This window comes from Mastomys coucha, unplaced genomic scaffold (genome assembly GCF_008632895.1).
Source record: "Mastomys coucha isolate ucsf_1 unplaced genomic scaffold, UCSF_Mcou_1 pScaffold4, whole genome shotgun sequence".
NCBI classification, from domain to species: Eukaryota; Metazoa; Chordata; class Mammalia; order Rodentia; family Muridae; genus Mastomys; species Mastomys coucha.
The window spans coordinates 10,958,511-10,970,452 of record NW_022196910.1 but is presented as its reverse complement, the minus strand read 5'-3'; the positions used below and the strand labels follow the sequence as shown (position 1 = coordinate 10,970,452).

At 46.2% G+C, this 11,942-nt stretch overlaps 1 protein-coding gene across 5 annotated transcripts in view; it reads right to left on the bottom strand.

The window, feature by feature from the left end:
- Nucleotides 1-2,054: 2,054 nt before the first annotated feature.
- The window catches only part of Syn3 (synapsin III), a 467,567-nt gene continuing 457,679 nt past the window's right edge, over nucleotides 2,055-11,942 (bottom strand). For all 5 annotated transcript variants that reach the window (XM_031348897.1, XM_031348899.1, XM_031348898.1 and 2 more), the window contains 2 exons: nucleotides 6,337-6,628; nucleotides 2,055-4,853 (listed from right to left, as the gene is read on the bottom strand). In XM_031348897.1, the coding sequence (XP_031204757.1) occupies nucleotides 4,721-4,853; nucleotides 6,337-6,628 (425 nt within the window). In that variant the 3' untranslated portion in view covers nucleotides 2,055-4,720. The remainder of the gene's footprint in view (nucleotides 4,854-6,336; nucleotides 6,629-11,942) is intronic.

Below are 11,942 nucleotides of genomic sequence, written 5' to 3'. Positions count from 1 at the left end.
TTACAAAGCTGTGTTTGATCAGTACAGTCTGCGAGGCTCTCATGTAGAAGGCCGCTTTCTTGCCTGGGTCTGGTAGCGTTTTTCTATTTCTTCTTTTTTACTGATATTTCTGTTTAATTCCAGGTGACTTCCTCAACCAGTAGGCTTAGGAAACTATCCATTCTCCAATCTAATTTGTCACATACATGTCATTATTTTCCTAATTTTCTAGGAGAGTAACCTAAAGAGAGTCCTGAATATCTAAAGGGCACTAAGCAGCTGCTCCAGACGTCTATGCCAGACCCAGGTGCCCAGCCTGCCCACTTCCCTGCTGCTGCTTTTATGGATGTTCACATGAGGACTTCCTGGAGGCAGTGGCGATTCAGTTACATGGAATTTTCAGTTGATTTTTTTTTTTTAAGTGATACTGAAGAACTCTGATACTTGAGGAATAGACCAACTGCATGCTAGAGTGGATGCGGCGGCCCAGAAGCACGGGGAAAGGGAAATGGTGTGGGTTTTCTGTGCCTTGAAAGTTGATTCTCCACCAGCCAAAGTCCATCCAGCATCATTGGGTCATGGGGCAAGACTGGAGGACATGTGCTGTGGCTGTTTTGAGGTGTTTTGGGGGGTTGTGTTTGGAAGTCCCTGGTCACTGTGTACAAACTGAATAGGTCTTTGTTGTGTCTCAGCTTCATTAGGTCAGCTTGGAAGGAAAATGCTATTGTTTGGGTCAAAATTGTAAAGCCTTTCAGATTCTGTTTACAGTGGCTCTATCCCCGCTCCTTCTGCCCTTTTCCACCTAAATGTCACAGTTATTGAAGGTTTCAAAGTTTTGGGAACAACATGTACTAGCCTCTGGGGAAAACAATCCATTGGAGAGAGATGTGGGCTCCATGGGACCTCTGTCTATATTCTTGGCTTCTGTTTTCATTCCCAGGCTAGTTTGGAAATTATTTAAAAGTGCTGGCTACAGTCTAGTGTTGCATCATGGATCTACACATACTTGCATGGTTTTTAAAATCAGGATGCCTGGCCTGATTTAGATTTTGAAAGACATTTGTGTTACTGTAGTTGGGATCCTGGAGGGATATCATTGACTGCTGAGATATTTTTAAGGGCAGAATGTGAGACTATTTTGGCCACATGGTCATTTATGGAGCCACTGGTTCTGCCTGTCAAAGGAGCGGGTCTTTAGCAAGACTAGTGATTGAAGTATATTCCTCCTGCCCTGCTTCAGGATGCAGCCCAGTCTCAGCGGGCTGATCAAGCCACAGGCTCTGACCCTAACGACAAGTTCATAGTTCTGTGTTCTGAAGCAAAGCTTTCTGGGCCTTCATAAGTAGTTACGTCCAGGGCCACGGCCCACATTTGAGAAACTCCCTGCTGCTGGTTACTCCACTATGTGTCAGGAGCTGTTTTACCATTTAGACAAGGTTGAGAGTGCTGTAGAGTGACGGCTGCCACCTGTGTTCCCTGTGTTCTTAATCACCCAAAGCATGGCTTCCTGTGATGCCTCTCACCTTTTCCCAGAATGCAGAGTTCTCCCGCCTGCCTGCCTGCCTGCGTGTCTGTCTGTCTGTCTGTCTGTCTGCCTGCCTGCCTGTATGTCTGTCTGCCTATCAATGTGTCTCTGCCTGCCTGCCTGCGTGTCTGTTTGTCTGTGTGTCTGCCTGTGTGCTTGTCAATGTGTCTGTCTCTGCCTGCGTGCCTGCCTGTGTGTCTGTCTGTGTGTGTGTCTTGTCTTTCTGTCTGCCTGCCTGCCTGCCTGTGTGCCTGTCAATGTGTCTGCCTGTCTCTGTCTGTCTGCCTGCCTGTCAGTCTGTTTTTGTCTCTGTGTCTGTCAGTCTGTCTCTGTGTATGCTTGAGCTTATTGACCAGAACAGTTTTCTGTAGAAAGTTGCTCCTGAAGGAGCAGTTTCAACTGTCATTGTCAGGAGCTTCTGTGCAGCCGGTGTTCTGATTTCCCTCCACACGTGCCTCGTGAGCAAGGCCTGGCTTCTCAAGGTCTGGTGGGGAAGCAGTCTGTCACTGACGCAAATATCAGGAACTAGAAAGAATTACAGTCTGAAATGTGGGCTTTAAGATATTATGTCTTAATGTACTCATTCTGGTCATTAGCCAGGCACTAACATCCACATCCTCTTCTGTAGAACTCACTTCATAGACTATCTTTTGATATTTCAAATCTTACCTCCCACACTCCTTTCTTCGGTTCCACCTCTCTTTCTTCAGAGGTTCTAGAGAAAGGTGCAAGAGCCAAGAGCAGAGGAGGGGCAGGAGGAAGAAGCAACATTCTGTTGACTCACAGACTGATCTTTTTTCTCCTTTGGATAACCTACCTAAAACATGGCTTGTGGGTGCTGGCCTCAAGACCTCTCCTTACCAGGGAGAGTGCACTGACAGTTGTGCCATGTGTCTCACCATGTGCTGGGCCTGCCCCATTAGCCTCAAGAAGCATTCTGGAAGCTTTTGGCAGCTTCATCCTGTGAGAGAAGAGCAGTTGAGTAAAATGAGGAAGATGTGGGCAGGCTGGGTGTCGGCATGCCCAGGGATTGTCCTTCTCACACTGAATTCATGGAAGTTAGCAATAAAACAGGTTGGGTTTTCTTGATACTGGGAGGGCTTGTAGGCTTTTAGTAGTTCACTCCTTCCTTCACACCACAGCCTATTTACTGTTGATTCTGGTCATTTTCAATTAGGCCTAAGTCCTGTATGTCCAGCTCCAAATTATGGCCTCAGTGGTCACTGGACCTACATAATTTTACATCACAGCGGCAACTTACCACTTCAAACCAAGGATATGGAAAGGGAGGCCAAGGAGGGCTTCTGGAACAACTCTAGTGCACTTGCTCTCGATACTGACTTGTTCGAGAGAGAGGAAAGAGGTAAGAAGAAGGGATGACCTTGAGGGCCAACTGGATCTCTAGCAGCCAGTGGCAAAGCTACCACTTTTGATACTGAGCTGATCCCTGCTGGAAAGCAGCCAGAAGGTGCATTCTGCATAAATGCGGGGTTCTAAGTGGACCAAGGTCTCTGTCCTTGTCTCTGCCACTCATGTCTGGGCTGAGAGGACCAAACAGTGATGGATTGTTTGCTGGGCATGGTGCTTCATAAATGTAATCTCAGCACTTGGGAGGCTGATTAAGCAGGAGAAGCACTGAGTTTGAGACTTGTGTGGGCTACATAATACATTCTATGCTAGCCTGAGTTGCTGAGTGAGACTGTTTCAAAAAAAAAACAAACTCCCCAGAAACCGCAGTGACTACTTCTATGCTCCTGGAGGCCCAAGGAAGCTTCAGGTGATCACCAGACACTATGCAGAGCTCAAGCATAACCAGAAACTGCTTCAGGTAATAACTTCCCTCCCTCATACAGTACGGGGGGGCACACCTTAGGTGGCCATGGGAGCTGTATAGAGAAACACGGGTCTGTTCTGATGTCCTGGGTCAGTCTTCTTGGGACCAGGAGGCTGCTTCTGGCACCTACAATGTTTCTAGCACCAGGTGCTTGGTGATGTGATCCTGGGAGGACATCTGGTGCAGGGGAAAGACCACTGGAAAGGGAATCAGGACCATTTTGCCTAGCTCTGCAGCAAACTATCGTAGTCATCGTGGGTATGCTGAAACAAGGTTGGAGTGGAACTTTTTTTTGGAAGAAATTCCAAAAGGCTTCAATATCTCCTAAAGAAAAACACACAGCCTGTTTTTGAAGGCTCTCTCACTGTAAACTGAGTGACCTACTGACTCCTTTTTCAGAGCAGGTAAGATGCTGAACCACCACGGTCTCTTCTGATCCTGCAACAGGGAGTCATCCACTTTCTCTGGGTTCCCATCTAGCCTTAAGGATGAAAAAGGACAGATTCTGTGTGAGGTCACACAGGCACAATCCTGTGACTCTCTCCCCAGGGAACACAGGCTCTTTCTTCTGGATTCCTGCTGTTGGCTCTGTGGGTTTCCCTCTGTCCTCTTCTTTTTTTTCCCCCGAGACAGGGTTTCTCTGTATAGCCCTGGCTATCCTGGAACTCACTCTGTAGACTAGGCTGGCCTTGAACTTGAAATCCACCTGCCTCTGCCTCTCAGGTGCTGGAATTAAAGGCGTGTGCCACCACTGCCCAGCTCCTCTGTCCTGCTGTGAAAGGTCCCACTTGTTGCATAGGGTATTGCTTCATTCTGTTAACATCAAGATCACCATGAGGGCCATCTGTGATGGGGCCTTTGTTGACCTACTCCCAGCAAGGATGGCACTAGGTTGCTTTAGGTGAGTAGTGGGCTCCCAGGCTGGGTTTCCCTATTTCTGTTTGCAAAAACACCATTAAAAAGTATTGCCTCTTGTGTTGCTGAGGTCCGACTACAATGTATGCATTTGATTGAGGTGAGTCAAGGCCTAGAAGGGGGCCTCTGCCCAAAGGCAAGCAAAATACTAATAAGACTGCAAAAACAAGCCACACAGACATCTCACTTGGTACTGGCGGCAGGGAAGCAGGCGTATGGTGGATGTAGTGATGCCTTGTCTGTCTAGAAGGCCCGTGCTGAGGAACCTAGGGGCTCTCAAGGCTACCGTTCAGTCAGACAGCATTGGAATGTCATGGCCAAGGAGGGGGGAATGAATATAGATCACCAGTTCCTGGGTCTTTAGGAAGCATATTTCCATCAGGAACCAAGTCTGAGAAGGAGGGAACCAGAGAAAGGCTCCAGTCATTGAGTCTTCCTGCCCGCCTGTCCTCCAGCCTGGAGAGGGGCTAGTCGGAGAAGAGGCTGGCAAAGGACTTCCTCAGGTTGCGGATTGTCTCAGCCTTGGCCTCATCTTCACTTGGGGTCCCTCGATGGGAGGTATCCGACGTGCTGAGGCTATTAGTCAGGGACTGAGATTTGCTGAAACAGAAAGCAAGAAGGTTGGGATGGTCAAGGCTGGAACTCCCAAGGAAATGAGTCTGGGCTGGCCCTGAAGCCTGCTGGCTGAGAATGGTTATTAAAAGATGGTGAGACCAAAAATCGGGCACTACAGTATGTACATGATGCTGGCCTAGAACTTGCCAGGTGGGTAGTATTGCCTTCACCTTCTAAGGTACAGAAGTTGGGGTTCCTAAAGACAAGTGTTTGGCTTAGACAGGCCTTCTAGCAAGAAGTAGGGAGCACGCACTGATTATATGCTTCCCCCTCTCCCATCCCAGGCTGCTCTGTATCTTGTGGGCCACAGTGGGCTAGACCAGGCTCCAGTTTTCCCCTCAGAATTCCCAGAATTAGCTGAGAAATCAGGCAGTTCCTGTTCTAGATCCCTTGTCTCAGTTGAGGGTTTGTCCAGATCAGAGGTGTCCCTGAGCATGTCGGTGGAGAAATGCCTGGCTTGTTGATTGCTGCAGGAGGGTCCAGCCTCTGTAAGCAGCATCATTTCCTGGACAGGTGGTTTTGGGCTATGTGAGAAAGCTAGCTAAGCATGGGTCAGTGAGCTGGTTTGCGAATAGCATTCTTCCATAGTTACTACTTCAAGTTCCTGTTCAGGTTTCTTTCCTGATTTCTCTCAATGTGAACTGTGACCTGGAAGCCAAAACAGATACTCTCCTCCCTAGGTTGTTTAGAAACTTGTTTTTAAAAGCTTTTACTTGTATTTTATGTGTATGTGTAATTTGCCTGCATGGACCTGTGTGCATCACCTGCATGTAGTACTCATAGAGGCCAGGGGAGGGTGTCGGATGCATGCAGTGCTCATGGAGGTCAGGCGAGGGTTCCTCCCCTCCCCCGACATCAAGTCTGCCAGATTACATCCTCTCCCACTGAGGCCAGACAGGACAGCCATGAAGACTGAGCTGCCTGACTGCTACCTATGTGCAGGGAGGGGTCAGGGGAGGTGAGATGGGCTCATTCCAGCCCAGGTGGGTTCTTTGGTTGGTGGCTTAGATTCTGAGAGCTCCCAGGAGTCTAGGTCTGTTGATTCTGTAAGTCTTCCTGTGGTGTTCCCATCTACTTCTGGGCCTTCAGTCCTTCCCCAGTTTGGAAGCGTGCTCCTAATCAGTGGTCTTACTTCCTGAGCTATCCCTTCAGACCCTCTAAAATTGTTTCTCGCTGAAATGTTTTTATCACAGCAACAGAAAGGAAATTAGGATAACCAGAAAACTGTTTTTCTTCAGCTATTGTCTAAATTTGAGTTTGTTTGTTACACAGCAAGTGATGACTGATCCAGGGATCATGAGGACGTGGTGGGGCCTAATCTGTACTCTCAAATTGCTGGTCCCTGCCACCCTGAAGGTCCACTTCCCCCTATGTGAATCCTAGGCAAGGCCTTGTTGGGTCTGAGTCAGCTCATCTTTGGGCACATTCCAACTCTACAATGTACCCATTCAGGCTCTCAAATACTTACTTGAGGTGGGGGTGAGGCGATACTGGCTTTTGGGGCTCTTCACCCTGCTGGGAGGTGCTTCGTCCCTGCACAGGAGGCCGGTTATGTGAACTGAGGCTGGCACTTGGCTTGGAGGCCTGGTTTGGAGAACTGCCACCAGATGCCCGCGATAGCTGTGGAGAGCCTGGTGACCTTTGCTGCTGTGGAGATCCTGACTGGGGACTCACAGGCTGCTGGCCTTGTGGGGAGAGTCTCTGTTGGGATGGACTTCTGGACCTGGGAGGCTGAGGAGACTGAGCCTGACGAGGGCCCCCTACAAGACGAAGAGAGAGTTAAAGTTCAGTGTGCTTTGGGGATAAATGTGGCCGTGCACTTAACTCATGTTTATAACTAAAAAACAATCTCAGATCTCAGGGAGGTGGCGAAGAACATCAAGAAACATCTAGATGACTGGGGACATAGTTCGGTTGGTAGAATACTTGTCTAGTAAGCACAGAGCCCTATTATTGATTCTTGGCATGGTTTGGCATGGTGGGACATGGTGGTAATCCCAGTATTCAGAAGGCAGAGGCAAGACGATCAGGAGTTCAAAGTCTTCATGGATGACACAGAGAATTCAAGGCCAGCCTAGGCAACATAAGACCCTGTGTCAAAACAAAGCAGCCACAGGAAAGCATCTAGATAATGGAGTCTGGGATGGTTGTCACATGGTGTGACAGGTGCCTTTAACTGACCTGTCGACAGTGTGTGCCAAGTATATACAACTAAGCAGAGAAAAGGCAGCACATGTCTGCTTTCCATTTTAGCGTTAATGAATAGAGCCATGTAATAGAAAAACACTGGGAAGTTACACATTAGACAGGCAGGCCTCGGACTCCAATGTCTAGATGGATTCATAGAGCAATTGGGTCAGGATAGGGGTTGAGATGGTGTTATAGGCAGAAACATGTTTCCTTAAATTCAAATGCTGATACCTTAACCCTCAATGTGACTGTAAAGAGGTCATAGGTAAAGATTTGATGTAATAGGGATGAAGTCCTATTGCAAAAAGCAAGAGGTAATCAGGAAGGTGTATAGAGTCAAGCATAGTAACTCACACTTGTAATCCCAGCACTTAGGAAGATGAGGCAGGAGGACTGTGGAAAGCTGGAGGCTAGCTTTGGCTATACAGTGAATTTCAGTCCAGTCTTTGTTTAGAATGAGCCACTATCTCAAATATCAAGATTTAATTCCCACTTGGTGTAACATAGTTCTCATTCTCTTCCTAAAGAATAAACACAAGGAAAATACGAATGGATTCTTGTCTCTGTGGATATGCAGAAGGGGAGAGCAGGGTTGGGGACAATTGGCACGTCCCTCTGTGACCAAGGGAACATCTCTTACTAATCACCATGGCATGCTGGGAAGGAAAATGTTTTGGGTATTTCTAGAACATCTGTGATTTCTAGAGAGGCTAAAAATTGACCAGGAGTAGGGGTGGGAGACTTAGGATAAAATCCAGATGTTTAAGTAAAAGTTTTACGAGTTTTGTATGTTGACTACATTTTTGTTGTCTCAACCCAGTGCAGGTCAAACAAAACATAGGTTTCCTCCTTTCAACTAAAATCTGTGTCCTGGTTCAATAACTCATTAACTATTAGCACTGGTATCCATCAAGAGATATTTGGCTATTTCTTACAGCTTTTGGCAAAGCAAACAACTTAGTATTTTTTATTTGATCATTATATATATATACATATATTTATATATACACATATATATGTATATATTTATATATACACATATATATGTATATATTTATATATACACATATATATGTATATATATATGTTTTTTCCTAAACACAGTATTTTGATCCTAAAAAGATGAAGTTTTTTCAAAGAAAACTTCATACTCATTGAGTTTGAAAGTAAGTTCAAAACAAGTTCATAATGTGATCCTGTTATTTATAGAAACTGGTGAAAATGTTTTAAAATTATCCTTGTTATTTTTGGTTTGAATGTTAATTCACTGAGTGTTTCTTTTAATTAACTTAATTGGTTTTAAATTGATTATTTTTCAACTCACTCACATAGTGTTTAGCCACATGTTTCTTAAAATAATCTCTCTTTATCAAGCATGCTTTTCCTCTGGGCCAGAGAGAAGCTCAGGACACACTAGCTCTCTGTCTTTTAAAGGGCTTCCATTCAAAAGTGGTTTTAAAAAATTCTGGCCAGAGAGGGAAAGGAGGGGGCAGAACTAGGGGCACAGTAGGGCAGTGAATACAGTTTGGTACCATTTGTAAGTATGGTATTGTCAGGTTGGAGGGGAGGAGGGCTACATGTGTCAGAAGGGTTGCTAATGACAACCATGAAGAATAATCTACTAGTCTATTAGAATTGTTTACAAGACAGCAGGCATTACTGGTAAGAGCCGTGTAGTTGTCATTAATCGTGAATTATTCGTGAGAACTGAAGTCCTGGAAATGCCACCCCTTTGCTAGATCCCTTTCTAGTGGCTGTCATCGTTATCCTATAGACTTGGAAGCGGTTATTTCTTCATTGCCACTGAGGGACTTGAGCCTTGACCGGACATTATTACTTAGCTAAACCCGAAAGGTGCTGAGGTCAGAACTGGACTGAATGCTTGTTTTCCTCCAGAACACGACTGTTCACTATACAGGGTTTGCTTTAGTTTGTGTCTGAAAAGCCTCCAAAGTTCTATGTGTGAGATGCTTCATCCCCGTTTGTGTCGCTCTGGGATAAAGTAGAAGGGCCAGGGCTTAATGGAAGTTAGGTCACTGGGCATATGACCTTGAAAGGGAGATGGGGCCTAAGCCTTGTCTCTCCATTTCCCTGTTTTCAGGAGTAAATTGTCTTTGTCCATGTCATGTTTCCACTGCTGTGAGTGCTGTGTCATCACTGGTCCCAAACACAGGGCCAAGTGACTGGACCTCTGAAACAGGAGCCCAAACACAGCTCTTCTTTTTAAGTTGGGTTTGGGTAGTTTGTTATGAGGGGAAGCTGACCCACCCCATAGTAGACTCCTGCAATCTCCCTTTGTGAAATTCTTCCTGCTTTCCCTGGGGCAGATGGTGGGCATAGCACAGACAAGGAAAGTGGGTGGGCAAGCCCTGTGTGGGGCTAGCAGGCTTCTGTCCACACAATTACTGTTGCTGTTCTTTATTGTAAAGCGATCTGAGTTGTTCAAACTATGAAGACTTGTCACTAGAGAGAATAGAATAAAACTTTTAGAAGAAAGACTCTGAAATAAATGAAGAGGCTAATTCTGGCCTCCAGAATGAACATAGTTTTGGATATGTTATTATATGCCAACCGCCTACCCCCTTCTCCTTGCCCCCAAGTGTGTGTGTGTCTGTGTGTGTGTGTGTTTGTGTGTGTGTGGTATGTGTGTGTGTGTGTGTGTGTGTGTGTGTGTGTGTGTGTACTCTAGAGCATGTATGCACATGCTCGCACATATAGCTGTATGGGGGTACAGACTTGCCGAAGGAGGTTAGAGGTCAACCTTTGTCCTTTTTAAAAAATTTTTCTTTTTTAAGACTGAAACTCTCCAAGTAGGCTAGTTGACAAACTAGCTTCAAAGACTCACCTCAATCTCCACTTCTCCAGCTCTGGGATTACAAACCCGCTGCCACACCCAGGTGATTTGTTTGTTTGTTTTGTTTTGTTTTGAAATGTGAGATCAAAGTCATGTCCTCCTGCTTGTGTAAGGTGTACACTTACACAGTAAGATGTCTCCTCAGCCTTCCACTCGTACTTTTGAGACAGAATCTCCCACTGTAGCCCAGGCTGGCCTGGCATTGCACTCACTGGTAGCCCAGGCTAACCTCAAACTTACAGCAGTCTTTCTACCTCAGCTTCTTTTATGCTGGGGTCACAGGTGTGACTCATCAGGCCTTGTTTGTTATAGTCAGAGAAGAGTATTTGATCACAGATATTGAGAATTAACGTGCCACCTAACTGGCATTTAAGTCCATGGTTAAATATAATTTTGATTACTGTGTATAGATTTAGAGTATACTGGGGGAGGCTGTGAATTCCAAAGGCATTTATATGAGAAAGGAAGTTAATCTGAAGTTAAATAAAGTAATGGGGAAAAGAAGGAAGATGTTGTAGGCTATTTGATCACACTGTGAACCCCAAGATTGTGTTGTTTACTGGAAAAACCTGTTTTTAGTTGCGGTGTGGTTCAGCTTTTACAGATTCTTTAATTCCTCTGGCTGGTATACAGACAGGCCCTTAATACACACCTTTAATCCCAAACATGAAGGGAAAGTTAGTTTCTAGAAGGAAGCACTCGTGTTTGAAAGTGAAGTCTAATTGAGTGGCAGACAAAGTGATGAATCAGAGAAAGGTTTGATGGAACAAGTTATGCCAGCTCTCCCAGGGGAAGAGGCTACATAAGGAAGAGCAGGGAAAGAGAGAGAAGGGGAGGAGGGGCCGTTTTACTGGGAGAGTTTTACAGAGAGAGGTTGAAGAGAGAACAAGCCAGACACAGGTGATGACAGAACTAGCCAGAGAGTAAAAACAAAAAAGCCAGAAGATTAGAACATATTGCCAAAGTTACTATGAGGCCAAGCAGAGCAATTCAGGAGAAGCCAAGAGAAGCCAGATTGAATCAGTCAGCTTAGAGAGGAGTTTGAACCAGATAGCTGAGTTGAATTAGCCAGCTAGAAGTCAGAAAGAGCTAGAAAGGGTGAATTTATTCAGCAGCAAGTCTCATAGGCTGAAAAACATTCTAGGCCTAGATTGTATGGAGGCTAGAAGCTTCCAGGACTAGGCCTAGGTTAGCAGCCAGAGGCAGTAAGCCTTCGAGACAATTAAAGTTACTTTTACAGGGAGAAGAGAGAGAAGGTTGAAAGGGATGAAGAAAGGGAGGGAAGTAAGAGGGAGCTGTGTTTCCTAGATCCGTGGAAGAAGAGGCCATCTGTCGCTTTAACAGAAGTGACTAGAAAGTTCAGGACAGAAGGGAGACGCCTCTGTCGAGATCACAAGGAGATTGTCTGCCTTGGCACCTCCATGCCAAGCTGCTCTGAAGCCCCAGCTGGCTCAGAGCAGCGGAGTTGAGCACCCTGATCTGCTGCAGGAGACATGTTTGCAGGCACTCCTCTTGAGCCCTCTCATGGGAGGCCCTCCACACCGACCTTCCTCCAGGAGGCATCTAGCTATTCTCCTGACCCCCCTTTCCTCTGCCTCTTGTGGTCCATCCTGTATCCACCCGCTAACAAGCCATGGCTCTTTTGGAGCAGCGCAGGGATGGTTTTGAGGAAGAATGTCAGCAGCTGAGGGTATAACGTTTTGAGTTTCTTTTCTCTTTCTCACTCTAGTTGGTTGGCTCACAAATGTATACTCAGGCACCACTGGTGGCTAGAAATAGCATTTCCCAGAAGGCTTAAAAGTCCAGGCTTGTAAATCTGCCTTCTTCTCATTGTGCCTTCCTGGGCAAAGTTTCAACTTCCTCCTGGGGAAAGGGAAACCCTAAGGCTTCCTCAGCAGAGCAGTTGAGAGGATGGATTCCAGTGTGGAAGGGCGTGGCCCCAGCACAGGGGCTGACAAGTCAAATCCTTAGCAATTCTTCTGTTCTCTCTTCCCAACTCCTTCCCTGACCTCAGGAGGACAGCATCCCCC